Genomic DNA, 27,332 nt, shown 5'->3' with positions numbered 1-27,332 from the left:
GGAGTTTTTTAAGATTAGATCCAGGTGCTCCTCCGTCACTCTGCAGAGTTAACTGAACCGACGACCCGCTCCGAGAGCTTCAGAACAGGGCTGCAGACGCCCAGAGCCCCCCATGCCGCCATGACGGAGACACGCAAGATGGTGAGTGGTTACTATGGCAGGTTACTATGGCAACCACAGGTCTCTGTGAGAGCTTCCATTTCGCACAGCGTGGGAGAGAGGGAGAGACGGAGAGAGAGAGAGAGAGAGGGAGAGAGAGAGAGAGATGGGTGGAGAGAAGAGCCCGCAGAGAGAAGAAGGGTGGAGAAATCGCAGCGGAGGTGAGGTGTGGAATAACATGCTTTAGGTGTAGGAGAGGAGCAGTCACGGGGAGGGGGTAGTTAGAGGAGAGGGGTGTTAAGGAGACAAAGTGATGGAGAGGTGCGAGTGATGGGGGTGAGACGCATGTGTGAGAAGGGCAGATCTAAGGGGCAGGAGAGACAATCACATGGACCGTGAGACAGGATCTGTGTTCCACCTGATCATTTCAGCGTGGCTTTGTGACCGTACTGTTGCTCCTCAGCGGGTTTCCACTCTCCATCTCTCCTTTTGTTTTCTTCCCTCGTCTTTTCCTCACCTCTCTGGTGTAGTTGGCACGGCACTCAGCTGCAAGAGACATTGTGTCAGTCTTGGTGACTGGTCTCCATGGAGACGTCCATCAGTCAGTCCGTGTCAGTTGTTTCTTGGGCAAAGCCTTATCGTGTTTGTCAGTGTGAGTGTTTATCTGTCTGTGTATTAGTCAGTGTGTCACTCATAGAGAAGGCAGGTGCAGGGCCAGAATGGATGGAGGCCAAGAGAGCATTGCTTATCAGGAGTACACGCACACGCTACTTGTTTGATTATTCGTTCGTTTGTAGAATAAAATCAATCATTCAGTACGCAAAACGGTGATGTCTCATGTTGGTACAGAGATAGATATGGAGATGCACCGACAGATTCAAAGCATATTCACCTTTTGTTTCATGTAACGCCTGTTGCATCACATTGTTTGATAGTTTGTTTTTCTTTTTTATCCTCCTAAAAATCCTCATTAAACTCTGAGCTGCGCTATCGTGTAAAACTGTAAACTGCCGCTGAACTCTTTTTTTTTTCTTTTCTGAATATCTATCTCCTGCATTTTGGCAATATTTCACTGTGTACAACAATATGACACTGTCACAACACCAAGATGCTAATTCACTACAATGATTCTCGCTGTTTTTATTGTATTCTCATTCCGGTTTTGATTAATTCTAAACAACAATGTGTTGTGTTTATGGACCAGAGATTCACAGAAAGGAGCTTTGAACCTGAGACACCAAAAATAACGTCACATAGTTACAGTACATTCAAATGATATTTCACATGCTTTACCACAGGAGACAGAAAGAAGAAGTGGAACTTATTCCAGAACTTGTTGCCACCAGGAGTAGTATAGTGATAATACGGTAAAAATATAATATTCTAATACACTATTCTAAGAGTCATCATTCACCGCTGACTGTGGGGGAAGAACATGTTCAGATGTTTCAAACACCGAATGTTAAGTTCTGTTTGCCAACACGCTGACAAGAGAGGAAGTGACCTGATTGAACTCCTGATATTTTTAGTGGTCAAGGATTGGCTCGAGTGTTTTGACTCAATTTTAACCTGGATTACTGTTGCGCATCCTCCACCTTCACCAAATACATGTATGGATGGTGTCGTGTGTAGCACTCATTCAGTCTACTCACATTTTCAACTCCATGTCAGCTGCATTGTGGCGTTTGTATAAAATGTACAGCACAATCATTCCCTTTACTTATTTTACAGCGTTTTTAATCAATGTTGCAACCGTTTTATTTTCACTATGTGCTGATCTCAAAATTTCCAGTTTAAAAAAATACTGAGTATAACGATAACACTCCCACCTTGACCTTGACCTTGAGCTGTGATGTGTCACTTTGAATGACATCACTTTTCATACTAAAAGCTCTCGTTTGCTCTGCTGGAACCTGACTTACCATCAACTTTATAAACGGCACCTGTTAGTACCAAAGTACTGCTGTTGCATAATGTCACGTTGAAAACAATTAGAGAGTCCATGTGTTTTGTGAATCTGCAACACAGCAGCCTCTTTGACACTGTTATATAGATGTTTACAGAATAACAAGGGTGCTCACTCTGGGGCTGTGCAGCTCTTTAGTAGTGCAAACTGCAAAACACTCACCAGTGTGAATTGACAAGTGCATTTCACTCAAGTTAATAAGCAAACATGCAGAAGGTGGAGCTTATGGAAGATTTAAAGGAGATCTGAATTGACAGCAGCCAGTATGTCCCCCTTCTGATTTAAGCTCTGGTGCTGCTGCATGGTTTGTTTTGGGTTGGACTAGGGAAGCAGGCAGTTTTAAGGCAACACCACACGGCATCCAAGTGTTGCAGCGATGAAAGCCCTAACCCTAACTGGTTCAGATATTCCTGATTCTACCTGACCTTAAACGCCTCAACATTTTTCTGATAAGCTTTCCAAACAGAAGCAAATTAAATATTGGAGTTGCTTTTGAAAAATTAAGAGATATGGGGCTGAGGGGAGACAACTTTCTCCAGAACTAGAATTTGGACTGCAGTACCCATTTTAAACACTATGTGTCAGAGGCACCTATTGCTTCTTTAATTCTTTTTGGCGAAAGCTCCTTTAAAAGTCTCACATTTAACTGCAGTCCAAGAGGAAGCTAAATATTAAATCCAGCCCACAAACAATGTGGTCGAGTTAAATATTTGTATATTCAACGTCTGCGTGGGAGGATTAGTAATTGCTGTAACTGCCCCATATTCTTTGCTTTGCAGACACTCCTCATGCATTTGATCATACTGAAATCAGCCAATTTGATTTCATTACAGTGATCTAAACTCATCCTGCTCACACTCTTTTCATTATGTTCCAGAAGTATTCCTTTACACATGATTTTTAAAGGATTTTAGATACTTCATATTTTTGCCTATATTTGTATAATCGGAAAAGGTTTTTTTTCTAACACCTCAGTAATCTCCAGATTAAATTTTATCCAAGCAAGTTTTTTTTACTCAAATGTAAAATGAATTTAATGAGATGAACAGAGTTGTAATTGTGAGAAAATTCATAGATATTGTCAAAAATAGCACTTAAAATCAGAAGTGAGAATTTCATAAATGAAACCCCACGTTCTTCACCTTAATCTATGAGTCTGGATCCGACCTGGGAGGAGGTGAGAGGAAGTCGCTTGAACAAACACGTGACACTTAAACACAAAGTCCTGCAGCCTGTGCTCTCATGTTACAGTAACTTTTTTTTATCATAAGCGACACACAGTGAACGCAGCATGGACTGACCCCATCAGGGAAATGTCAGTGAACACACACACAAACAATCTTATGGAGTCAGAGTTGGCACGCCACAGTTTGACCTCCCGAATAAAATCTTACACACGCACACACACACACAAATATGTTTGGGTTTTTTTCCCGAGCAAAAAAATAAAAGTCAAAGCGAGGGCAGTGTAGGAACACAGGAACACTGAACCAAGACGTCCTCTCCAAAACAGCTGGGAGCAACAAACGCTCACCCCAGAAAACACTGGGAAACATTTTCAGAGCAACCTCGGAAAATTGTGCAGTTTGCTTTGGCCTGTAAATGGCTGTGAGACATTTTGATTTGCTGCTGGCTTTTTCCCCTTCCCCTCCTCCCCCTCTCCCACTGAGTCTGCAGGAATTGGGTGTATCAGCTCACTTGAAAACCTTAAATACGGATTAATTGTTCACCAAATCAGAGTCCCTACCACAGAAGGGACAGTAATAACTGGGTTTCATTTGAAGTAGAGCACTGGTGTCATGAATGTGAAGATGTTCAAAAAGACTTTCATCCCAGCATGTACTGATGAGTGGTGTGAAGCCCCCAGTGCAGGATTTGGACGTGTGTGGTAGGTAATGTAATGTGTGTTAATGGGGGTGCTTTCGCAGGGTGATGAACACAGTGACTTTTAATCTGCAGCCCTGAGTGGAGGGAGGAGGTCGGCGCTCTTGTAGGAGACACTCTGAATAGATCAGGCCTTCTCTCTGCATCCTGCATCCTAATGAGAGCAGCGCGGCATCTTTGGACAGTTTGAGTGGGAGGGCGAGGTGGGAGATGGATACAGAGCAATGGGGGCTGCAGAATATCCTATTTGTCGTGGATGAGTTGTGATAAAAAAATGTGGAACGCCGAATGCTCCACTTTAAGGAACCTCATCAGGCTGTTTTCTAAAAATAAAGCTCGTATTGTGATATTGTGCCAATATCCAAACTAAACAGTTTGTTCATAGCGAAAAATAGACACTGAATGTGAGCGTTCAGCAGCGGTGGAGGCAGCACATCCTGTCATTGTATCACATTAAGGAGCTTAATAAGTAAACAGGGAGGAAACGAGGAGGAGTTTCTCGCTAATTAATAGTTTATCGTACAATCATAAGCTCAATTGACCTTCTGTACATTGAGGAGTACAAAATGACAGATTAGCTCGAGTGCTAACAAGTCATTATAGGACATCAAGCATGCATTTACTTAATAAGGGATATGTGATGTTTAAACAACAAGGACATTAACTAGTAGCTCCCTGTGTTCTGTGTAATATCTTGAGCCCGGGTTTGAATCCTCTCTTACACGTCGTTCCCCAATCTCTGTCTTCCTGATGTACGACTCTTTCCACTTTCCCATCTCTACAAAAAAGGCAGAACAATGTCAAAAAAGCCCTTTAAAGTTCAGGATGAAGGTAATATTGATAAACATACAATGTTCGTATAATCCATTGAAAAGCAATTAAATACAAGCTTTTAGAGGAGAGACATAGGACATTGTCATAGCACATTTTGATATTATACTAAAGTGGATGATAAAAAAGTATTAAGCACAAACTCTTGATTACAAATACTGATATGACATCAATGAACCACTTTGTATGTCAGGGACTCTTTGTGTAGATGAGGATACGTTTCAAACAGTGATAAGCAACTTTGCGATGTCTGCTACTTGTGCAAATTATTTCTGTTCACTCATGAGGAACAAATTGAACTGTCATGAAAAAAAAAAAAATCAAAAAAAGAGATCTTGGATCTAATATAAATAAAATTCACTCGTTTCTCGGCCATGTGTGCTCTCTACCAAATCTAATTTGAAAAGTTTCAAAATGTCCCTCCTCAACAACACAGCGAACAGGGCTGAGAAATGCAGTCTGTAGATCCTGGTTGCACAATAGCAATCCTGCAGTTTTATGAAGCACTACCCCAAATAAAATAATTCATGTTCTTGATTTTCTTGATCTTTTTTTTTATTTTTATAAATACAGTCCTGATTTCAGTTTGTTCTAACAGGAAACACTTGCATTAAGTTTGTAGAAATGCGTCACAAGTGGAGCTACATACTTAAGGACTTTTTTTTTTTTTTTTTTTGCAAACAACTTTTTATTGTCTATAAATGTAAACAAGTACAGCATTCAGACAGCAATACAGGCATATTGTCATATACTTCCACATAACTGAAAACATGTTCTTATCTCTGAAATATAAAACAACATTTTGAAATGTGTATTTCCACTTTAGACGATCATCCTTGAATTAATCCCCTGAAGAGAAATTCACCATCCTACCCTTTTGCAATAATTATACCTAATTTTATTATTATTAACGTAATAATGTCACTTCAGTGAAACTGGACCATATTTTCAGAAAAGTAATAAAGATTCAGCACTAATTCCTTATTCCTTTCTTTTATTTGCAACAGATGGTAAAGCCTGTTTGAGGTCACATATACAGACATTCCCATGAATTCTGTGTGCTTCATAAGGACTCACATGGTTGCATTTCTCTCAACAGGCCTGCACATTGTACAGTAAAACCCATCTCTGGGTGCAGATAAACGTAGCTTCATGTTTTCTGTGTAACATTACATCCCTGCAGACACATATCTCTCCTGCAGGTCTCATACTGTTGGCTTGTTTCATCTGTAATAACTGGAAACCACATCCAGCACCTCCTCCCATTCCCCAGCTGGCAGACCACTTAATGATATCAGCAATAAAACACAGATTGAGTCAATAGGTATAGGGAGACTTAAATGTGTTTCTACATAAAAGTACAATGTGGGGAAATCACTGTGTGCAATATCAGGGGGAGGAAAATCAATACAAAGTACAATAGTGGTGTTTTCACCTGAATCTGGTGGCAAGCTGGCAGAACGCAACCCTGTCCTTAAATCCCTTTTGGGGTTTCGAGGCGGCAGGGTAATCGACAGGGATCATTGATTCACCTGCACCAACATCTAAAGTCTGTGAATATTTCAATAACCTGGGGGGGGGCTCCTTCCCCCTCTGAGCCAGAGATGAATCAGGTATTACTGAAGCAACACAAAGGACGTTTGTACGCTATTAGTCACACTGCTTACAGTGCGTAAGTGTATGTGTGCGTGTGTGTGTGTGTGGGCAGGTGACGTCAGAGCTTCATTCACCAGCAAGGCCAGTGCTCCGGCTTTTCTTTCAGCCCCAGGTGGGGGGGTGGGCAGGAGGCGGAGGAGACAGAGGAGGAAGTAGGCGAGTGCGGGGCTTCCTCTCTTTCTCTCACACACAAAACGACAGTGGCATCCCCCCAATTGTTCCCCATTAAACAACTCTTCACAAGCACCTTCTGTCACAGCCCAGCATTCCCACCCCCAACCCCAGGATCATTAAAAAAAACAAAAAAAAAAAACCTTCTGTGTGACTCTGCAGAAAAGAAAAGACCTTTTTTGTTGTTGTTTTCCATTAAATCAGGGCTTATGCGTCCTGCTGCAGAATTTCCTCTTTTTCATTTTTTAAAAGCCCCCTAGTCTTCCATCCTAAAGTCAATTTCCCTCGCTGGTTAGTCCCATGCTTTAAATGTTTATAAGTGCCTGTGAAGAGGGGAAGCCTAAGTGTGATGGACTACCCTGGGACTGAAACAGGGGCTGAGTGTGAAGGAAAAATGAGGCTAGACGAGCAGAATGGGCTGAAAATCAACGCAGACATGTGGACGGTCTGGATGGGATTATAATAGGCTGAATATGTAGAAACTGTCTCCATGGCAGGATTACTACTACTATTCTGACATGACTACAGAAGGAACAAATGAAATGTGTTTCATTATTTAAAAGTAAGAAAGCACTGTTTTGAGCTTAGGTGGCACAGATTATATTCAGTCTGCCCTCGGCTTGCTGTATGTTATTCTGCATGGGCAGCTTTTTCCCTGGTTGGGACAAAAACAAGCGATCGCACGCTGAGTGAGGAGCGCCTGCCAAGTGTAAATTTAGAGATTGTTTTATGCTAACTAGCAGACACAAAGGGTATCATATTAGCACTGATTTATCATATCCTGAATGTGTCTGCTACTTATGAGCTCTGTGCAAGGTGGAGATCCTGGAGAAAGTTTGAGACCTCACTGCAGCCCTCTCACTTGATTGTTTTGTGTTTCGTCATATTCTCTCCTAATAGGAAGCACTGAGATGAAACTGATTTGGTTTGGTGCTTTGTGTTCAAATGAATTTCACTGGAGGGGGGCCAGCCCTCATTGGGAATCTGAGTCACTTTAAGAAATCATGATTGAGCCGCTCTGGTATTTAGAGGACATTCGTCTGCCGGACTTTTAAATGATGAGAAATCTGAAAGAAATTCTGCCTGCTAGACTGCTAAATGTTGCATGCTAACACTTAGCATTTACTTGTGTGAGGGGACTGAGCTTTGAGCACTTTCATTGATTATTCATCAACATTCAAACTGTACGGAGATTAGTTACAATTAATATTTGATATTTAAAGTGGGTCACATTAATGGTTGTTGGTGAAAATGGTTGTAATGAGACTCTTATCAGAACAAATTCTCACTCTCTAAAATAAATAAAGTTATTATAGATAAAAAGATAGATTAATTTCCTAAATGTATAAAGTACAATGCACCGTTGCTCGCTTTAATACATTGAGTTTAACTCCTACGTACAATCTGTCTCCTGGTTTGCACCTTAAGAGAACACTTTGTTGCCACACTGACAGCAGAAGCATTTATTGGTTTGCTTGGTTTCAACTCACTTAGTAGTTGCTTCGTCTGAACTTTAAAGAGGAATTGTGATTGTCCGTCTCAATGTAGGCAACCATTTCTGTGTGCCTAATATGTTTAAAGGAAGAATGTACAACTATATGGTCCAGTAGATGGCACCCTTAGGAACCAGTATGAAACCAAAACACACTCTGTTTGGCGACACCTCTGCCACATGGAAGTCTCTGCTCTCCTCCAGCCGTACAACTCCAACCGCCCTCCTCTTGCGTTCACCGAGGGTGTTATCAAATGGATGCACTATATTTAAGCACAAGCAGTGGACAAAACTGTTCTCGGCTTGAGCTGAAATGTCTGTGGCCTGCATCGTTGTGTTAGCAGGCTAATGTTAGCACACTTTGGTTGCACCTTTTAGAGCAAGTATAGCCTTCAACTTATTTGAACTATGTCATGAGATACAACTGAACCTTTGCATCTTACTACCATCATCAGTCTAAAACAGAGAAATTATTTCCTGGTACCAAAGCATCGCTTGATACGTTGCTTAAAACATTTAAAAATGTGCTTCTTTTAATGGACAATTAACACTGGTTTAACCTTGGATTCAGTTCAGCAGACCTAGAGAGAGGATTTTATTTTATCCCCCAAAAATATCTTGTAAAATTGGATGATCTTCTGTGGATCTTTGATAAAAGGAATACACTATTCCCCTGAGACTTCGCCCCTTAGCGATGCCTCAAGGGGCCAAGACTGTGTCAGATTATGACTCAGTCACAGACATCGACTCATCTCTGTTTTATTAATACTGTAGTGTGGGGCAGAAGGGTTGGAGGGAACACGGCAGCCTCCTGCCCTCTTGAGCCATTTTCATGCACTTCTGACAATTTCTGGAAAGTCTTGAAAGTTGGTTGTCAACTCGTCGTGCACCTCACAGCAGCAGGCTATTCCCCATCTGGTTGGAGGTTGTCTCAGGTAGCAGGACGTGATATAAAAAAGGACGCGGCGGACAAAGATAGAGAGTCTGAATCTATGAAGGCACTTTTGTAAAACAATACTACGTATGGTTTTCAACAAAAGAGCAGAACATAGTAGTGGACAGAAAACTTAATGTAGAAGTTATATTACGTGTCTATGTTGGCTGGTCGCATGATATATTGTACATGTCAACACCCACCACCACCCGTTCATGGTGAATTTTTCTTGCTATTTCCTGCTGCATTCTCACATTTGGCTATTTGCAATAATTAATACAGCTCATCCTGAAAGAATCAGGAAGTTTTCAGTAGTTTGGTTTATGTGTACAAGCACCATTAGTAATTCATCTACACCTTCCATCCACTACCAATAAACCATTGCGGATAGATTTCACGCCTAAAGCAAGAGAGGGCTGGTGTTGTACGAAACAGAACGTTATGTCAAAATATGTTATGTATAATACCTGCAGGGATGTGCACTCCTTTTTTTGTTCAGTCACTCTCTCCTTATCTTTTCTTAGCTTCATTCGCCACCGCTCTCGTCCATCGCCAAGCCTCAGCCATTCTATCAAACGGTATCAAGACGAGCTAACTGGCTAGTGCGGTAAAGCTGGATGCTCTTCTCAAGAAAGAACCACAGCCTGCTGACAAAATTACATCGTGCTGTAAGCAGGATACAAGCAATGCTATCGCAGTTGTTATTAGATCGACTTTGAAACTACTGTTTTAAGGTGGAAAAGTGACATATCGTTGATTTAAGTCCCAGCACTATTGCACATTGTGACGGCAAATAGCAAAAGCAAGAGGAAAAAAGACAAGACAGGGAAGCAGCACTTTACAGTGCAGAGGTTTACATTCTTCCACATACATTAAACTATTAGTTAAATAATGAACTAAGACTTAACACTAACCAAGCCATAAGAGTGTCCGACTTCTGTAACTTTGTCCATTTAGTTTGATTCAACAGTGAGGAAACCTCAGTCCATTGCTAAGTGTTAGCACGTCACTGTAAGTCAACTTGTTTTGGGCTGCCAAACCATTACAATAATTGGAGAAGACGTCCAGATGGTCCATAACCTCCTGATGTCAATTGACCGCAAGCTACTGCTAGCTAATTGTCTGCCACCAATTCTGCTCTGCCCTCAAAACCCATCATCAGTATGTTCATACACCGAACAGGTCTATTGCAAAGAATTAATCTTCAAACATGTTACCCACATAGAGAAATTCTGTGCAGTAAATTCTCAACCATTCATTTTGAATCCTTTTTTATTGATAGCGGTTTCGCTATTGATGCTGTCCCGAGCAAAGGAGTCAAATTTACTTCAGAATCACATCTTTCTCAGCGTTGTTAATCTTTTTCTGTAGAGCAAGGGGCGCAAAAAACCTGTCCTAAGACCCCCCTGAAATAACAAAAATCCAAATGTGGGGTCTTAATTTAGTCCACATTAAATGCCTATGACTTGGTTGGTGTTGATCAGATATTGATCAGGAGAAACTTATATTATATTATATCACTCATATCAGACATGCTTGACCACAAACTGAATTCTAATGAAGGAATAATTGATTAAACTCATGCAGTAAATTGACTGAATCAGCAGCTGCTGTGACATCTAATAACCCTGATACAACACAAGTATCAGCTCTGGTGCAGAAAATAATCTGACTGGGTACAATTTGAAACTGTTCTAATATATATTTTTTAATAATTCTGAGTAATTGCTGTGTGTGTATCTATGTGTGTGTGTGGCAGACGATGTTTCTCTGACTTATAGCCTCACAGGCACAACCCTGATTGCCACGATGTCACAGTGATCAGGAAAGGTCATGGCTCTTTTCCCAAAGCACACAACAGACATGATGAGCTTCTCTCTTTTTCCTTTTTTCTTCTCATGGCTGCATGAGCTGCCATCTTGGTGTGTGTCGAGCCATTATTGATGGGCCTCCACGCTGATGTGCAGACAGGACACTGGAGAGAGGGAGCGTACTTCTGTCTGTGTGACTGTCAGATCATCTTTTTCTCTCCTCCTTTCTTCGTGCCAGTTAGAAAAGTTTCTATCCAACCATCTTCTGCACGGTCAATTATAGTTGCTGTACTTTCATGACTTCTGGTGGACCAAGGAAACAATATCCCACACACCTTATATTCTCCTTCTGTTCCTCGCCCTCCCCTCTTCCATTATGGCCCTGTGGTCACAGTTGGAGATGTAGTGGAGGGTAAAATTATCCAAACTCAATTACCCGAACCTTTAGAGGCCGACATAAATCTTTATGAAATAAAACTCACAGGAAACCTTCTTGCACCAGGGATCAAAAACACGAAGATAGGGGTCTTTTAACCTTCAACTCCACAGAGCTTTTGGCAAGTCTAGAATTTAATATTTCACAGAAGACAGAATATACTGTATATGTAATGTTGTCTAACAGTGTGGGAAAATGTTTTATTTAACTTTGAAGCTACTCTTTGAAGCTCAGGGGAGAAGCTAAGAGGAACACTGGGAACACTCCACGTTGGCGATTAAAGGGTGATAAAAGCTTGAATTACATTTTTTTTTTACTGTCATTACATTTGAAGCAGAATACCAGAAGCTTTGAATTTTTCAGCTCATCTTCTAGCAGCATTTCATACTTTCACATCCCTTTGCTTTACATTTTTATTCCCACAGCCTCTTTACTGTGATTTCTCATCATCCTCCCCCAGATTTTCCGTCTTTTTTTTTTTTCCTTCCTGACTACCCGGCCATATACTAACCTGTTCCAACCCCCCTCATCAGCCTTAGTCCATACATGCTGGATCATTTCCTTGGTTCCTTTGTCACTCGTTTTGTAAGCCTTTGTATGATTTAGAAATTCACCTACCATGTAAGGATCACTAATACTCAAAATGTTTCTACTCATCACCCAGACATAAGCTCAAGGCTCCTCATAACATAACTTGAAATAACCTATAGCACACTATCACAGCTGAGCCTGTTGAAAATTCCAAAAATGTCCCAAGCTCCCATGCGTGTAATCCATCAAATCTTTCCCCATTCTAATGGATTAGGGCTTCCTCTTTCTGCATGTATTTCTGAATATATATATATCCTTTCAAAATACTGTCAGACACTTTTTTTTATGAATGTACAGCCTCCACAATACTTGCCTGGGAAAGAGACACAATGGATCCACAGAAGAAAGTAAATAGTTTTTTTTTGTTTTTTTTCAATAATATGGCCTTCTATAACTCCAGTAACTGATGATAATTAAATGTAATACAATATATAACAGATAAATATAACATATTACTGGAATGTCAATTCACATTTTATTTTGCCATTAAATCCCCCCTCATCATCTCTCAGGAAATGTGCCCCTGACCTTTGCACCTTTGATTTGTGGAGACACGGCAGACAGATTAAAGTGTAGGCTGCAACACTGTAAATCAAAGTATCATCAGTGTATGTACTAAAAAAAACACTCATTTTTGTAGTGTTGATGTCATTCACACTCAAGTTTGGTTTGTGTCATTTGTATAAGAGTGCGTATAGGGTGCTAATGAGGGAGGAGGAGGAATTGGTGGGATACAGCTGGACAGAGTGGGAGGCTATGGTGAATAAGTAACCATGGTTACTCTGTTGGCTAAGATTTGAATGCAGAGAGAGAGAGCAAAAGGGGGAAAGGAAGCTGCAGAGTGTTTGTGTGTTTGGCGCTAATAGAATGGGGAGGGCTCGTGGGGGGGTGGGGGGGGGGGGGTTAAGGGTTAAAATGCATCATTGTAGCAGGTTAATCTTTGATCAAACTGAGAGGTCAATACAGTGTTTAACCCCGAAAGTGGACACTTCACAAGGGTGAGGGAAGAAGTCGAACTCCAGGAAATACCAGGGAGGAAGGAGGTAAGACAGCTGGTGTGAATAGGAGGGGAAGAGTTACACTTTTCGAAAGGCGATGGGAGGTGGAAGATATCAGGGGAGATGGAGAAAAGGAGGAGTGAGGGAGAGTTACAGATCAAGACTATTGTAACATGTGGAGAGTGACTGCAGCAAGACTGAATGTAATCAACCAGCCTCTAACCAGCTGTCACCTCTAACTAGTCTCAGTCTACGCTATTGGCTCCCGCTCTCCACCTCCTCCTTCTCCTCTTTCTCCCTTAAAAAAATCTAAGCTTCCATCATAACCCTAGAGTCCACCTGTTTTCTCTCTCTCTCTCTCTCTCTCTCTCTCTCTCTCTCCCTCCATTTATGTTTTTCTTTGCACCTTTCTTAACTCTACCTGAAATAGCTCTGGCACTTATTTCTCACTGGTAAGAAGAAAAAAGGTGGCTTGAAGTTCAAATACATAAAAAAAAAAGGTGATAGTCAATCCAAAAATAACATCTGCTTCTCATTTCAGGATCCACAGGAGAAAAACAGCTGCGTTGTTGCCCGGTGCTGCAGTTGCAGATATTGCAGCTTTGCCGGCATTTGTTGTGGTTGTTAGCTGGGGTAAACGCAGTTTTTGCAGATTGTTTCAATAGCAATTGTTGGAGTTGATGCAACAGAAGTTTTTATCTGGTCTGCATTGCAGTTGTTTCAGTAGCAGTTATTGCGTTAGTAGTTATAGTTAGAGTCGTTTCAGTTCCATTTGCTTCGGCATGTAGTGTTAGAATAAAATTGTATATAAAGTTATCATAAAGTGCTAAAGCTTAAAACTTTGGGGAACTATGCTTATCATGAAATGTCTCTGCACAGATATTTGACAGTGCAAAGGAGAAGTACATGTTGTACTCTTACTTAACCTTGCAATCTTACTTAGCTTTGCACTCTCACTTCTCCTTTCGCTCATTATATTCTTGATTACAGATATGGGGTCTTGTTTTGCAGGAGACGATATGTTGCACAACAAGGGGGTTGTGTGTGTAAGGGGTGACCATACCCGTGCTCGACGGTTGGTCGTGACCTCTATCTTACCTAATGTATCATGTGTACAATGAAGTAATCATACATTGTGTCAACTAAGGCGTGTGCTTCTTCAATAAAAAGAAGGGACGGGCAGGAGGACAGCAGAGTAGGTTTGGAGATTGTAAATTCTGCTGTCCCAAACTGCTCTCCTTGCAAGTATTATAACCTGAATTCTGATCTCTGTCTGTTTGTTCTCAGAATCTATTTTACAGATGCAGCGCTAACTAGACTAACTTAAGAGAAAGCTGCGGAGTGTCAGTTTTGGACCTGACATTTTTGGGGGCTCGTCCGGGATGCCAAGACACCTGAAGGGTTCCGGAGGACGGACTGACCTGACTAAAAAGCCTGTGGCCACGGCAGACTAGACCTTTTGAAAGGAGTCACTCAGTTTTCTTCCTTCGGAACTCAAAGGTTGACGGCATCCCAGAGTTCAGACTACAGACATCAGACAGGTAATATGGTCTAAATTACAGGAGAAATAATTTAGAGACATTAAGAAAGGTGTGATTGTGGATCATTTCTCTGAAATACTGCCTGTAAGGACCGTAGTTTAGTTGGAGTGTAAAACTAAACTGGGGCAAGGTACTTAAAATGATGTTCGCATAATCTCTCTCACTCACATACAGTAACAAGTAACAGTAACGGGCTTTGCGTAATTGAAATTGAAAACTAAACAGATACACTTTAGTTACAACACATGGTGGACTTGGTTATCTTGCAACACTGTAAGGAGCTATTGCCATAATAGCTTTTGCAGTTTTATTTAAGGAGCAGTTATTGTAAACACAGTTGTTGCAGTTGTCGCAGTTTTTGTAACAGTAGTTGTTGCGGTAGCATTAGCAGTTTTTGTATTTGATTTTGTAGCCGTTGCAGTTGTTAAAACCACAGTTGATGCCGATGCACTTGATGCAATCAGAGTTGTTGCACTGAGTTCTTTCAGTTCCAGGTCAAGTTCTTACACTTGCAGATGTTGCTGTGGCAGATGTTGAAGTTCCAGTTGTTGCATCATAATTGTTGCAGGAGCGGGGTTTACAGCTGCAGCTGTTATGTTAGCAACTATTTCAGTTGTACAGCAGGAGTTAAAAGTTGCACTCACTGTAGTAGCTTGTTGCAGTTGTTGCAAGCAGTAGCAGTTGTTGCAGTTCACATTAGCATTTTTGCAGTTGTTGCAGTTCTTAGTGATAGTATCCTGCTCTATCGGACAGAGATGCTGCCGCCGATATGATTTATCATAGTGTCCTTGTGTGTGTTTTAATGTCATTGAACCACTGCGTAGGCATTATTGATCAACTCGCCCCCACCTTTCCTCTCCTCCCTCACTCTCCACCTGTTTCATATTCATCCCGCTGTATTGTCTCTTTGCCTACACCTCCCTGCCGCTCTCTGTTTTATATGCTACTCTGTGTTGTCATTCCCCTCCCTCCATCTCTGTCTGTTTTATATTCATCTCTCTATTGAGCCCTCCCTTCTCCCGTCTTTCTCTCTCACTGAGCGAGAGATTATTAATATTAATGCGTCTCTTCTTCTGCTCTTCCTCCTTATTTTTCCTCTTCACCCCTTTTTGTCTTTCTTTTACTACTGATCTCTTCTTTCTACTATTTATACCTCTCTCTGGATCTTTACCCCCCCTTCATCCCTTTCACTCAACCATTCCTCCATCTGTCTCCATCTCCATCTCTTTCTCTTTCTCCGGCCGGCTCTCTGCAGCTGTTCAGTATTCATCTATTACTGTAGTGTTGATAATTCCCTTCTCTGCCTGCAGCCATACAGTCATCTATCAGATTAATAATCCTCCTCTCCTTCTCATTCTGCCCCCCCCTTCTTGTCTCCTTTCTTACTGTGCCAAGTGAGGATGCTCAGCGTGTCAAATGAGTGTGCGTGTCAGAATCCCATCATTACAACCATCATCATTAATAACCACATCTAGATTGCTGGATGCCCTTATTAAGGCTGCTCAGGTCTAAATAACCTGCAGAGGGAACAGAGACTGCTAGAGCCTGACATCAGCCGGCCATCTATTAGTGTTATGTAGACTGCACCATTCATTCGCTTCACCATTCTGCAGCCCCCAGAGCGTGCAGCGCTGCACTTGTGCAGGAACAGAGTTAACAGTTTTAGTCGCACTGCTGTGTTTATGCTGCTGCAAAAAGTGGTGATGCACACTGGATTTAGTGTCTGTTACTGGTCTTTGATCAAACCTAATGCAGCTGATTACGATACCAGCAGGCCTGAGAGGTTGACTTTTTGTCACACTTCACAAGTCCCTTTTTTTAAAATAACTTTATCAATCATATGATTGTTCATAATTATGTGTAGTCATTTAAAAAAGAAAAGTACAATATCATAGTTATAACTTTGCTATTGCTCTATTCTTGGTTAACAAAACACAACAGAGGAAAGTATTTAAAACAACATCTACAGATTTCATTGAATGCTGCCAACACAGATTTAATAGAACAATATAGTGCTTGTGTTTGTCATTGGTGCTGTACACTCTCACACTCCTTTTAGGCAGAGAAGAGGCACGTTTTCAGTCATTTGTAGGAGACAGAGAGACACTGAGACAGCAGAAGCAGATCTTCACAACTAAGTATTTTCACTGTTTTAAACAATATGCAATTCAGAATCAAAGGTTCTTTAGTGTTTACACAGGGACATATAGTTTTACTGTTGCCCATTATTAGAGAAAAAGAGTGAAAATATGTAGAGTAAGGGATGAATGAGTTTTCTGCTATTTCCAGATGACATGACCTTAAAAATGATCTTTATCTAAGATAAATAAATTCACATTTTATTGTAACTATCGTGTCTTCCTTTGCTCCTTGTACGAGTAATGTTAGAATGCTGTTTAAGGTGCTAAAGTTAGTATGTTGAAACACTAATATATCACCGTCTTATTAATGGTTCGTTCTTGGTGTAATTAGTGTTAATAAATGAGAGCTTGGCTGGATGACTGGAAGCCTCTCTCTCACACCAGTGCTGTTATTAATGGTCCTTAAACCAGAGACCACCTGTCCCATAGACCCGTGTGCTTCTAATAACGTGTTTTTAAGGGGGAAGAAGAGGTCTTTGTTTCACACTCCATCGATAGTAATTATACCCAGGCATAAAAACCCCAAAACAGGTTGCCTTTGTGATTCTTTTTATAATGTGGTGTGGTTGATATAATGCAACATTTTCTTCAACAGACTAAATCAAGACCTTGGCTTAGGAACGTCTGTCTCTTCAGTTCATACAGAAATCATTTATTAATGAAAATATTTCACTTTAAAAATACATAGAAGTCCTTCAAGAAATATCTTAAATGATGAGTATTAAGATAATTAAAAAACATTTTTTTTTAAATATACATTTTAATTTGTCCTTTTCTTTGTATTTCACTTTTCCTTTCTTTCTTTAAAGGTGCATTTTTCTGCTTATTTTTTGGGGGTTATTTTTGCTTTCTTTTTCGTGCCTGCTTGTTTTTCTGTCAAAGGGACCACATCTAGTTTGTAGACTTACCTCCTTTTTTCCTTTTTTTTTATTTTATGCAAAAATATATTGCTGCCATTAATTCATTGCAAGCTTGTGTTATAATACATAAACTATCAAATAACACTTCATCTGCAGCATATTTAGTAGGTCCATTTTATTTCTGCCAAATAACCACTAGGTTCCCATTAAGTTACTACTAATTAACCTTTAGGTAACCACATTTTGTCAAACACATTTTAATTTTTTTTTTATGCTCCTATTTATAGTATATTTTTATTCCACCAAGGTTGTTTTAAATTTTCTATTGAAATAAAGATTGATTGATTGATTGATGGACGATGATGCCTTACTTTATTTTCTAAATTTAAGTAATCAAAAGCTACCCTGAATAGATGAGAAGTTACTCACTATCTACCCATTATCTAATGGTTAACTAGTTCATCCCCCATTATGCAACAATGTGTCTGGTCTATGTACCATTAACTATCCATTAAATAATCATGAGCTACTCGAGATGAAGAAGTACTCACTATTTACCCATTACATATTGGTACCTAGTGGTTAGTTTCCCTTTCGTTTACCAACTAACTATCCTAAATGTGTGTACTTATTGGAAAGTGTTTCACTTTACTTTCACTACTTTAAAGGCTCTGTGTCGTTTGTCTCGTTGTCTCCAGCGTTGCTCCCCTGAATGATTTTTATACTAATCCCAAGAAGTGAACTTAGTGTTATAACAAATGTCAGTGTTATTTCTTAATATGTTGGTTATTGTATTTTAAATTAATTCTATGTGTTTGTGAGCTGATTTTTTGTCTTTGCTCATACATTATGTAATTCCTCTGCGCTCTTGTTTGAATACAGGTGGACGACAGTATGTTTTTTCTAGTTGTTATTATGTTGACTACGTGATAAATTTAGAATATTAATGTACAAAACAGTTGGCTCTTCCCCCTTTAAGTTCCCCCTTTAAACGTTGCCTTTTAACCAATAGGCAGCCATGTTTTCTTTTTCCTGAGAAAAAGAAAAAACAATACCATAACCTCAACACATAGCCTGGTTTCTTTTTTTTATTGTAAATTTATACCAGAAAGAATATTTAACTGTGCAAAAAAAATAGGATATCAATAAAATTATTTATTTTCAAGTCAATAATTTTGTAAGACAGCCCATCTATGGCAACCTGCTGCACTGCTGGAGAGAGAGAGAAACCGCTGTTAATATAATCATTTACATGTGTTGTGCTGGCATCTGGTCCGCGTTGCCTAAACATTTCCAAACATCACAGATTGTTGACTGCTTAAAGGGTCTAAACTTTGCATGAGCGATGGAAGAAAAACATTTGTTTTCATAATTAAAACATTTATTTCCATCTCTAAAGGCAGCACAGGAAGCAGAGTCCTCCCTGCCCCTCCGGTCTGATCTGTGTAGTTTTTATCAACATCATCATACAGGCGACTCTGAGAGGCAATGCTCACATTCATTTGAGTCTCAACTCGATCTCTTACCTTTTTTCTCACTCTGCTATACGTCTATACCAGCCTTATGTCTGTCTTGGACAGATGTTGAAGTTCTTCTCGGCCTCTAATTCAGACCGAGTTGACAAAACTTTCACCAGGCTAGTTCAGGTCTATGCTTTGGAATGAGGTTTTGCAGTAACATTTCCTTTCTTGACTGCTATTCTTCTGGTTTCATTTCTTAAAGACAAATGTTTTCTGTTTTATTCATTTTTTTTCGATGCTTGATGCAGTGCTGTAAAAACAGAAACGTTATTCTGCTTCTGTTTCCATATTTCTGCAGCACCTTCATGAAGTGTTAATTAAATAAATCAGCCCCAACCTGCCCTGGGTGAAAGGATTGGATTTTTGACTATTTGACATTTGATATGAGCTGTGACATAGTTCTAATGCTGCTCAATGTTTATTTGTTTTGTTTTTTTGCAAACCCTCCCATGATAAGTTATACTGTAGATGTCTGCCTCTTATTTGTTCTGTTCATTCTTTGTTGGTAAAAACAAGGATGGCAGTCTGTGTTCTGTTTCTAATAGCTCTCTCTCTCTCTCTCTTTTGTTCTTCCACAGTCCTGGGTTCCTCTCACTTCAAAAAAAGCATCGCTCAAATCCCCAGACTGCGGGAGAGAAAAGGGGAATAACATCTGTTTATCTGCATATTTCTATGTTCAAGACACAAGAGGAAAAAACAAAGAGATCGACAGAGGACACAAAACATCTCCGAGGATGCAGAATTAGAAAGAACAAATTGTCGCTGGAGGACCAAAGGGATTGGATAAACCTTTTTTCGCACATCCAACAGTGTGGAGTCAGATCACCTGTACATCCGGATTAAAGAGCAGGGTCATGTCCCAGTTGCCATGCGCATCGCCACGCTGACCTGCCTCCCCGGCCCCTCCCCCTTCCTCTTTCTATTGGCCCAGCTGCTACTGCGGCTCCTCCTCCCTGGGCCGGAGTTGGTGGGAGCCGCCTCCTCCTGCCCCTCCCACTGCACCTGCTCTAACCAGGCCAGTCGAGTCATCTGCACCCGGCAAAGCCTAGATGAGGTGCCAGAGAGTATCTCCGTGAACACTCGATACCTCAACCTGCAGGAGAACTCCATACAGGTAAATATTTGCTCGCCACGTCACATCTTGTTGGGATTGATTGTGGTTTGCTTCTCTGCACAGGAGTCTTGTATAAGAATATAAACAACTGCCAAATGTGATTAGAAAGAGGAGTACAATGGAGCATACACTTATTTATCCCTACCTCTTATCTACTACAGTCCATATAGAAGCCTGCGGGGGGAAAACAGCCAGAACATTTTTGCCAAAATTGGTCCCACACACTCATCTATCTGAATAGTTTGTCCATTGATGTCAGCATTTGAGCACAGACACACTCAGCCTTCTCATACTACCCACAGCCTATTCATTAGTGTGATAATAAGTGTGATTTAGTGATGGACATTTTCGACCATCATGTCAGCTTCTCACAATGTCTTTACAGTAGCCATTTGACACATCTGATTACAGTTATTGATCCATCGTGTTGCTGTTCATGAAGTCATTGATTGGGGAAAAAAAAGAAACTTCAAGGAAAAACACTTTTAAACACAAATAGATGCCGACAGAGACATTCACATATGTGTCTTAAACACTTGTGCATTTGCATAACCAGTTGGAACCATTGTTGTTGCAGCTAGTTGTGGACGTGAGGATTAACTTGTTGATACAGTTTTGTCTCTTTAAAACTTTAGTTCTATTGTAACATAAATAGAAAAAAGGCACCTAAGCTTCTCCTGCACTGAGGGAATATTTTAAGCAAGGCATATTTCCATCACACCATCCTGCCTTTTGTATGCATTCTGAATTTATCTAGAGTCCCCAGACATCGTTTTGTGGCTTTACAGCTGCGAGCGAAGATCATTTAACCACAAACCATCGATACAAAGCACATGAATCTCCACATTTATAAACAGAGTGGGTTGATTTTACTCTTTGCAGCAGCATTTGAGGTAATTGGATCTTTCCTCTTGTTGCTGACAGTGCTTTGTTCTTTTGTGATTTTCAATTCATTTCCACTACATCTTATCTCCTCTAATGGAATCCAACAAATATCCATAAACGTTAAAAACGTCCGGTGCGTCCGTCCTCAGAAAAAACCCCTCATCTTTTTTCAACATTACGTGACTTTCACGTCTTAACGTTAATTTGAATTGGAAGGTTTAAAGAGAATCAGTTTAAATAAACACATTTAAATAAATAATGATGAAAATATTGGTCCTGTTTCATTTTTAGCCGACAAATTCTGATTAATTTTGTGTTTCCTGCAGCCCCATTTGAAATGATTAAAAATCTAAAAATGTTTTAACACCTGAAGGCATCCTAGATTCTGTGGCTTATTTTTCCCTTCACTGAGTACCCTGAGAGTAAAGCCTTGACAGCTCCCACCCCCTCTTAACATGCCCCCCCCCCCCTTCCCCCCTGCTCCTGCTCTACATACAGAAGAGGCAATGGCCTGACTCCAGGAGTCTCTGTGAGTCGCGCACAGGGGCTTTAGCCACACATTTCCCTAACAGTCCGAGATTTAAAGACAGTTTAGTTGTGTGTGTGTGTGTGTGTGTGTGTGTGTGTGTGTGTGTGTGTGTGTGTGTTCAACTTTTTGCTAATGATGTCCAGTTAGACACTAGTGGTTGCTGTCCAGGTCCTGTAACAGTCACATTTTTCAGACAAATTTCTTCCTGCAGTAAATAAACAACAACCTAAATTAAAGTTGCTGTTTGTTTTTTTTGTTTTTTAAATAGCACACAGAATATTAAGACAGTTTGATGGATAGATTTGTTTGGTGTCACAGATCCTTCCTCTGTGGTGTTCCTTGGTGTTAATGGAACAACACTGATTTCTTACATCTTGCCAAGGACAGTAGAAAGACCTGTGATTCTAATAAAAAAAATAATAAATTCAAATGTCCTTGAATCCAGAGAAAGTGCTTAAATGCGATCATTTTTAGGAACAGCAGTAGGTTAATGATAGAGCTTCAACGTAGCATTAAGCCATGTTTTAATACCAGCTTCATGTGAAACGTAACTGGTTGAACATGAACATTGAGCAACAGCTTAAGTTGAATACTTTGTTGCCATTCCCCTCTCACTACCCCATAATTAGGTAATACTAATAAATAATAATTATGTTACTATTCTCATTAAATAAGATGGACATAGTTTGCTGAATCTATTTGTAAAGCTTTAGTTGTCTATAAAACTAAAATCGAGGAAAAGAAGATGTTGTCACTACCTGGGGGGTTACGGATTTCTGGGCAATAATGTCTTTTTCTGTTTTTTGGTCGTTGTTTAGCAAGTACCTAAAGATGCAGACATATGTACAGAGATATCTTTAAAGCAAAGTAATTATTAAAGCATAGAAAATGGGTCCTGGGATTGCATTTAGCCAATGCATTCTAACTCTGGTTTGGGTAATGTGTCAACACTACCTACGGTACTGTTGAAAAAGAGACTATTTCCACTATCAATATGTCTATCTCTTGCCTACTGTTTTTACATTAATATACAGACATCTCTTAAAAAGATAGTGGAAGTATAATTCCATGTCATGGGAGTAACATCGCAGGTTAGGGGGGTCTTTGTAGCCACAATGAGGTTGAGAGTCACATGTTAACTGGCTTGTTGTCAGCAGTCAGTAGGAGTCAGTCTGAAAAGATAACCTTCCCCTGCAGACAGCAGCACCAGTCAGTGGAGTGGAAGGGTCAGCTGTTTCCATTATTAGCAGAGCAATGAATCATTTATATTTGTGTGGTTTGTTTATTTAATTATGCATTCAGCCATATCTATGTCATTCTTTGAATCATTCATTGACAATGTTTTTTTCTAAACTTTCTTTATATGGTTGTGAAATGTTTTTATCATCCAAACTATCTCCAAATATGAATAAATAATGATGCAGCATTTTTATTTGCTTTCCATTCATTAGAAACAACAGAGCCAACTTAAATGAAGACACCTGGTTTTCACACTGTGAAAAATGTTAAACACAATTGATTTCCTCCTTTTAACCTTATCCAAATCCTTCCATTGTCAAATGTTATCACAGAAAAACCTTAATGTTTATTTATAGTCAATGTCAAATATTCTACATGCTGTACAGTAACTCTGTTATCTGTCTCTATAGGTAATCAAGTCAGACACTTTCAAGCACTTGAGGCACCTTGAGATCCTCCAGCTCTCCAAGAATCAGATCCGTCAGATTGAGGTCGGAGCATTCAATGGCCTCCCCAACCTCAACACACTGGAGCTTTTTGACAACCGCCTCACACTGGTGCCATCACATGCCTTTGAGTACCTCAGCAAACTGCGGGAGCTGTGGCTGCGCAACAACCCCATTGAGACCCTGCCGGGCTATGCCTTCCACCGAGTGCCCTCGCTACGTCGCCTGGACCTGGGTGAGCTCAAGAAGTTGGATTTCATCTCTGATGCAGCCTTTGTTGGCCTCATTAATCTACGATACCTGAACCTTGGCATGTGTGGACTGAAAGACATTCCCAAACTGACAGCCCTCGTGCGGTTGGAAGAGCTGGAGTTGTCAGGAAACAGGCTAGAGATTATACGGCCTGGTTCCTTCCAAGGCTTGGTGTCACTCCGTAAACTGTGGCTCATGCACTCACAGGTGTCTGTCATTGAGCGTAATGCCTTTGATGATCTGAAAAATCTAGAGGAGCTCAACCTGTCACATAACTCCCTGCATTCGTTGCCCCATGACCTCTTCACGCCTCTGCACCAACTGGAGAGGGTCCACCTCAATCACAACCCATGGATCTGCAACTGTGATGTGCTTTGGCTTAGTTGGTGGTTGAAGGAGACAGTGCCCAGCAACACCACCTGCTGTGCCCGCTGCCATGCTCCGCCAGTCTTAAAGGGTAAATACATTGGAGAGCTTGACCAGAGCCACTTTACATGTTATGCGCCTGTCATTGTGGAGCCACCTACAGATCTCAATGTCACTGAGGGTATGGCTGCTGAGCTCAAGTGTCGTACAAGCACCTCTACAACATCGGTCAACTGGATCACTCCTAATGGAACCCTAATGACCCATGGATCTTACCGGGTTCGGATATCTGTCCTGCATGATGGCACACTCAACTTCACAAACGTCACTCTACGCGACACAGGCCAATACACCTGCATGGTGACCAATGCTGCTGGCAACACAACGGCAACCGCTGTCCTCAATGTCACTGCTGCTGACGCAAGTGTTAACTACACTTACTTCACAACTGTCACTGTGGAAACAGTGGAGACCCCAGGAGAAGAGGAGCCTGCACTGAGAGCCACCAATGAGACCTTCATTCGGGTCCAATCTGGTCCAACTCCCTCGGGCCACCTGTGGCCAGAACATGTTTCTACCACAGCGTCCTCTTTGTCTGCTGGCTGGTCCTCATCCTCTCCTCGGGCCACTAGACCCAGCTTCACTGTGCCCATCACTGAACCAGGCTTCTCAGGCCTGGATGATGTGATGAAAACCACCAAGATCATCATTGGCTGCTTCGTAGCCATTACCTTTATGGCAGCAGTGATGCTGGTGGTGTTCTATAAGTTGAGGAAGCAGCACCAGCTTCATAAGCACCATGGCCCTGCTCGAGCCATTGAGATCATTAATGTGGAGGATGAGCTAGGGGCCGGGGCCAGCGGTCGGGGCAGCGGAATCTCAGGAGGCTCTACCATGACCCAGACTGGAAACAGTGGATTAGGAGGGGGCCAGAGTCTGAGACTGCACCATCCGGAGATAGTCAACCTGCCAAACCTAGCACGATCGGAGCACCTCAACCACTACTACAAAACCCATCACTTTAACAACAACATGATGGGCTTGGGCATTGGCACAGGTTCTGGAGTGGGCCTCAACAATAACAACAACCCCTCACCTTGCTCTCAGAACACGTCCATATCCTGCTCCCAGATTCCAACCTCTACCAGTGGAGGAACACCCACATGTGGCACCCTGCCCTCCCCTGTGCCCCTGCCCCAATTGGGTCTCCACAGTTCTCTCAAAGGCCTTATGGGGAAAAGCCAGAATGAGCCCCTGCTTTTCAAGAGTGGCTCCAAGGAAAATGTGCAAGAGACTCAAATTTAAGTAAATTGAGAGTGAAATAAGAGTTGAATATGCTTAATCGAGACAGTGAGACAGAAAAGAACCCGTGAGACCGGGTAAACAAGACTGTAGCCTACTGTCCTTGTGGACAGATTCCAGAAAAGATTATATTTCACAATGTCCCAGCTTTACATTGTCAGTCTGTTGACAGCAAGAAGCAGAAAGTACGACAGAAGGTGACAGAGTACAATATCATGTCAGCACCAGTCCCAACAGTTGCATTTGCACATGCTTTTAAACTCACAATCAGAAACAAACACATAAGATATACATGTCAAACATTAGAATCAATTAGTTGCCTGTAAAACCTACATCAGTCTTTGCCAAAGCTGAAACCAACTCCTTTCATTTGCCTACACAAATCACATTTGAAAGCTATAAATAATACACGAGTAATGCGCCTCTTTAGGTTGAATACAGAATAATTCATATATCAAGACACATTCAATATATATATTTGAGGAGTGACATAACATTGGCCATTGAACATGTTGTCGTATTAGTGTTTGGCAGGGACTCTTGATGACAAACAATTGTTTTGTTCCCAGGTTTCCAGGAAGCACTAACACAAAGCAGAGAAAGCTAATTTGGAGTAGTGTGACAGATCTATCCAGGACACAAGTATCAGACTGTGCAGGGAGACAGAAAACAACACAAAAATATTTTTGTTTAAGAGTGGTTTCACTCTTAATTCCTCACCTTTTTTCCCCTTTAGACCTGACTAACTTTGGTCTTCTTTGAATGAGGACAAGTGGTTTATCATGGGAAATTGAACACAGATAATTCCCATGGCATAAAGGACAATGAGAGATATAAAGCAGACTGAAAGTACATATTATATATACCGTAAATATATTTTCATTCAAAGAAATTAATTATAAAGAATCTTTATCAAGCTTCAGACTTAAAACTACAAAGTCTGAAGAATAGTAGAAAAAAAAAGAGTTACACAAAGCTGTTGTAGTGACCCTCCCTTATGACTTTTCCGAACTTGGAAGAAGATGGCCGCTCTGACTGTGCTGCATAAGAACACGTGGGAGAGCGGCATCCGTTGAGAGGGAGCTAAAACAACAACTTGGCAATGTGTTTGAGTGAATTTTTTGGGGTCTTGACTTTTTTGTAGCCACACAAAAGTGTTTTCCCTCTCCTGTCTCGTTCACACAAACAGGGTCATTGCAGAAAGGGAAATCTTTACAATCTGCTGCGGAAAATATGAAATAGAACTACAGCTCTTCATCATTTGGTATACAGCATAGCTAGAGTAAGAATAATAATAATCATAATGGTAATAATGATAACAGGCATTAGCTTTATTTGTCATAATGGCCATTGAATAATGTGTTACAATATTCTGCTGTATTATTACTATTACTAAAATGTCACACATGCTAGCATGCTCGCTAGAAACCCTTTCTAGATCCAGTTCCAACGTAAATAATCTTTCAAATTTAAGCTATGACATATTATTGTGATTATGTTATCATTGTTATCATTGACATGACTATTATTATTACTACTTGTGCCTATAGATAGCTGAGAATACATATTTTTTTCATTTGTATATGACACTGAAGTTGTTTAGTGACTGATCCAGTTGGACTCCGGCTAACAATTAGCACTGGGGCGGACTCAGCGTGCCACTTAGTGAACTCCACATGCATCCGCAGGAAATAACCTGGCCCTCAAAAATGGCTTCCTCATTTCAGCCCTCACTGACTCGTCTGCTCTGATGTCTTGAGCAGGAAGGACCCCTCATGTTATCACACAGTTAAGACTGGACATGAACCTTTGACGAAGACTGCTCCTTTGCAGGGGATTATTTCACAACTGTATCTCAGTGTTATCGTGTATGAGTGGATTTCATGGCAACAGGGAGCTAAATGGACGACAGGCACTGACGAGCATTTTTAAAGGTAAGCAGAGCTCGTTCAGTGAAGCAGAAGGTAACATACAGTGCAGTATACAGTGGTGGGAGAATTTTTTCTAAAGCTAAAGGACAATTAAATGAAAAAAAATATAGAAGCTTATAGATCTCTTTTAAAAGAAAATACAAAATTATTATGATAAGTGTTTTTCATTTTGGGTTTTTATCAAGTTTGATTATTTTCTGTTTTTTTAAATCAAGTGTTATCTTTATTGTAATATTGTTATTATAATTAGCTAATTACACTGGTTATAATTCTGAGAGATGTTCTGTTAGCAGAGGTCACTTTGAAAATTAAAAAAACCTGGCACATACAATGGCAG

The 27,332-nt window shown here is 40.7% G+C and overlaps 1 protein-coding gene across 5 annotated transcripts; it reads left to right on the top strand.

Moving 5' to 3' along the window:
• lrrc4ba (leucine rich repeat containing 4Ba) lies at window positions 1–25,275 on the top strand. Of its 5 annotated transcripts, none has more exons than XM_079365765.1 (3): window positions 1–141; window positions 19,510–20,045; window positions 23,109–25,275. In XM_079365765.1, exons 2-3 carry the CDS (start codon window positions 19,800–19,802, stop codon window positions 25,065–25,067), a joined length of 2,205 nt encoding a protein of 734 aa, XP_079221891.1. In that variant the 5' UTR covers window positions 1–141; window positions 19,510–19,799; the 3' UTR covers window positions 25,068–25,275. The 5 variants fall into 5 exon arrangements, with proteins under 5 accessions (XP_079221891.1, XP_079221890.1, XP_079221888.1 ...); XM_079365764.1 differs by lacking the exon at window positions 1–141 and adding an exon at window positions 168–320; XM_079365762.1 differs by lacking the exon at window positions 1–141 and adding an exon at window positions 12,638–12,914.
• The last annotated feature ends 2,057 nt before the right edge of the window (window positions 25,276–27,332 follow it).

Source organism: Symphodus melops, assembly GCF_947650265.1.
Source record: "Symphodus melops genome assembly, chromosome: 17".
Lineage (NCBI taxonomy): Eukaryota > Metazoa > Chordata > Actinopteri > Labriformes > Labridae > Symphodus > Symphodus melops.
The sequence above is the reverse complement of the archived record's forward strand: the minus strand, read 5'-3'. Positions and strand labels throughout refer to the sequence as shown.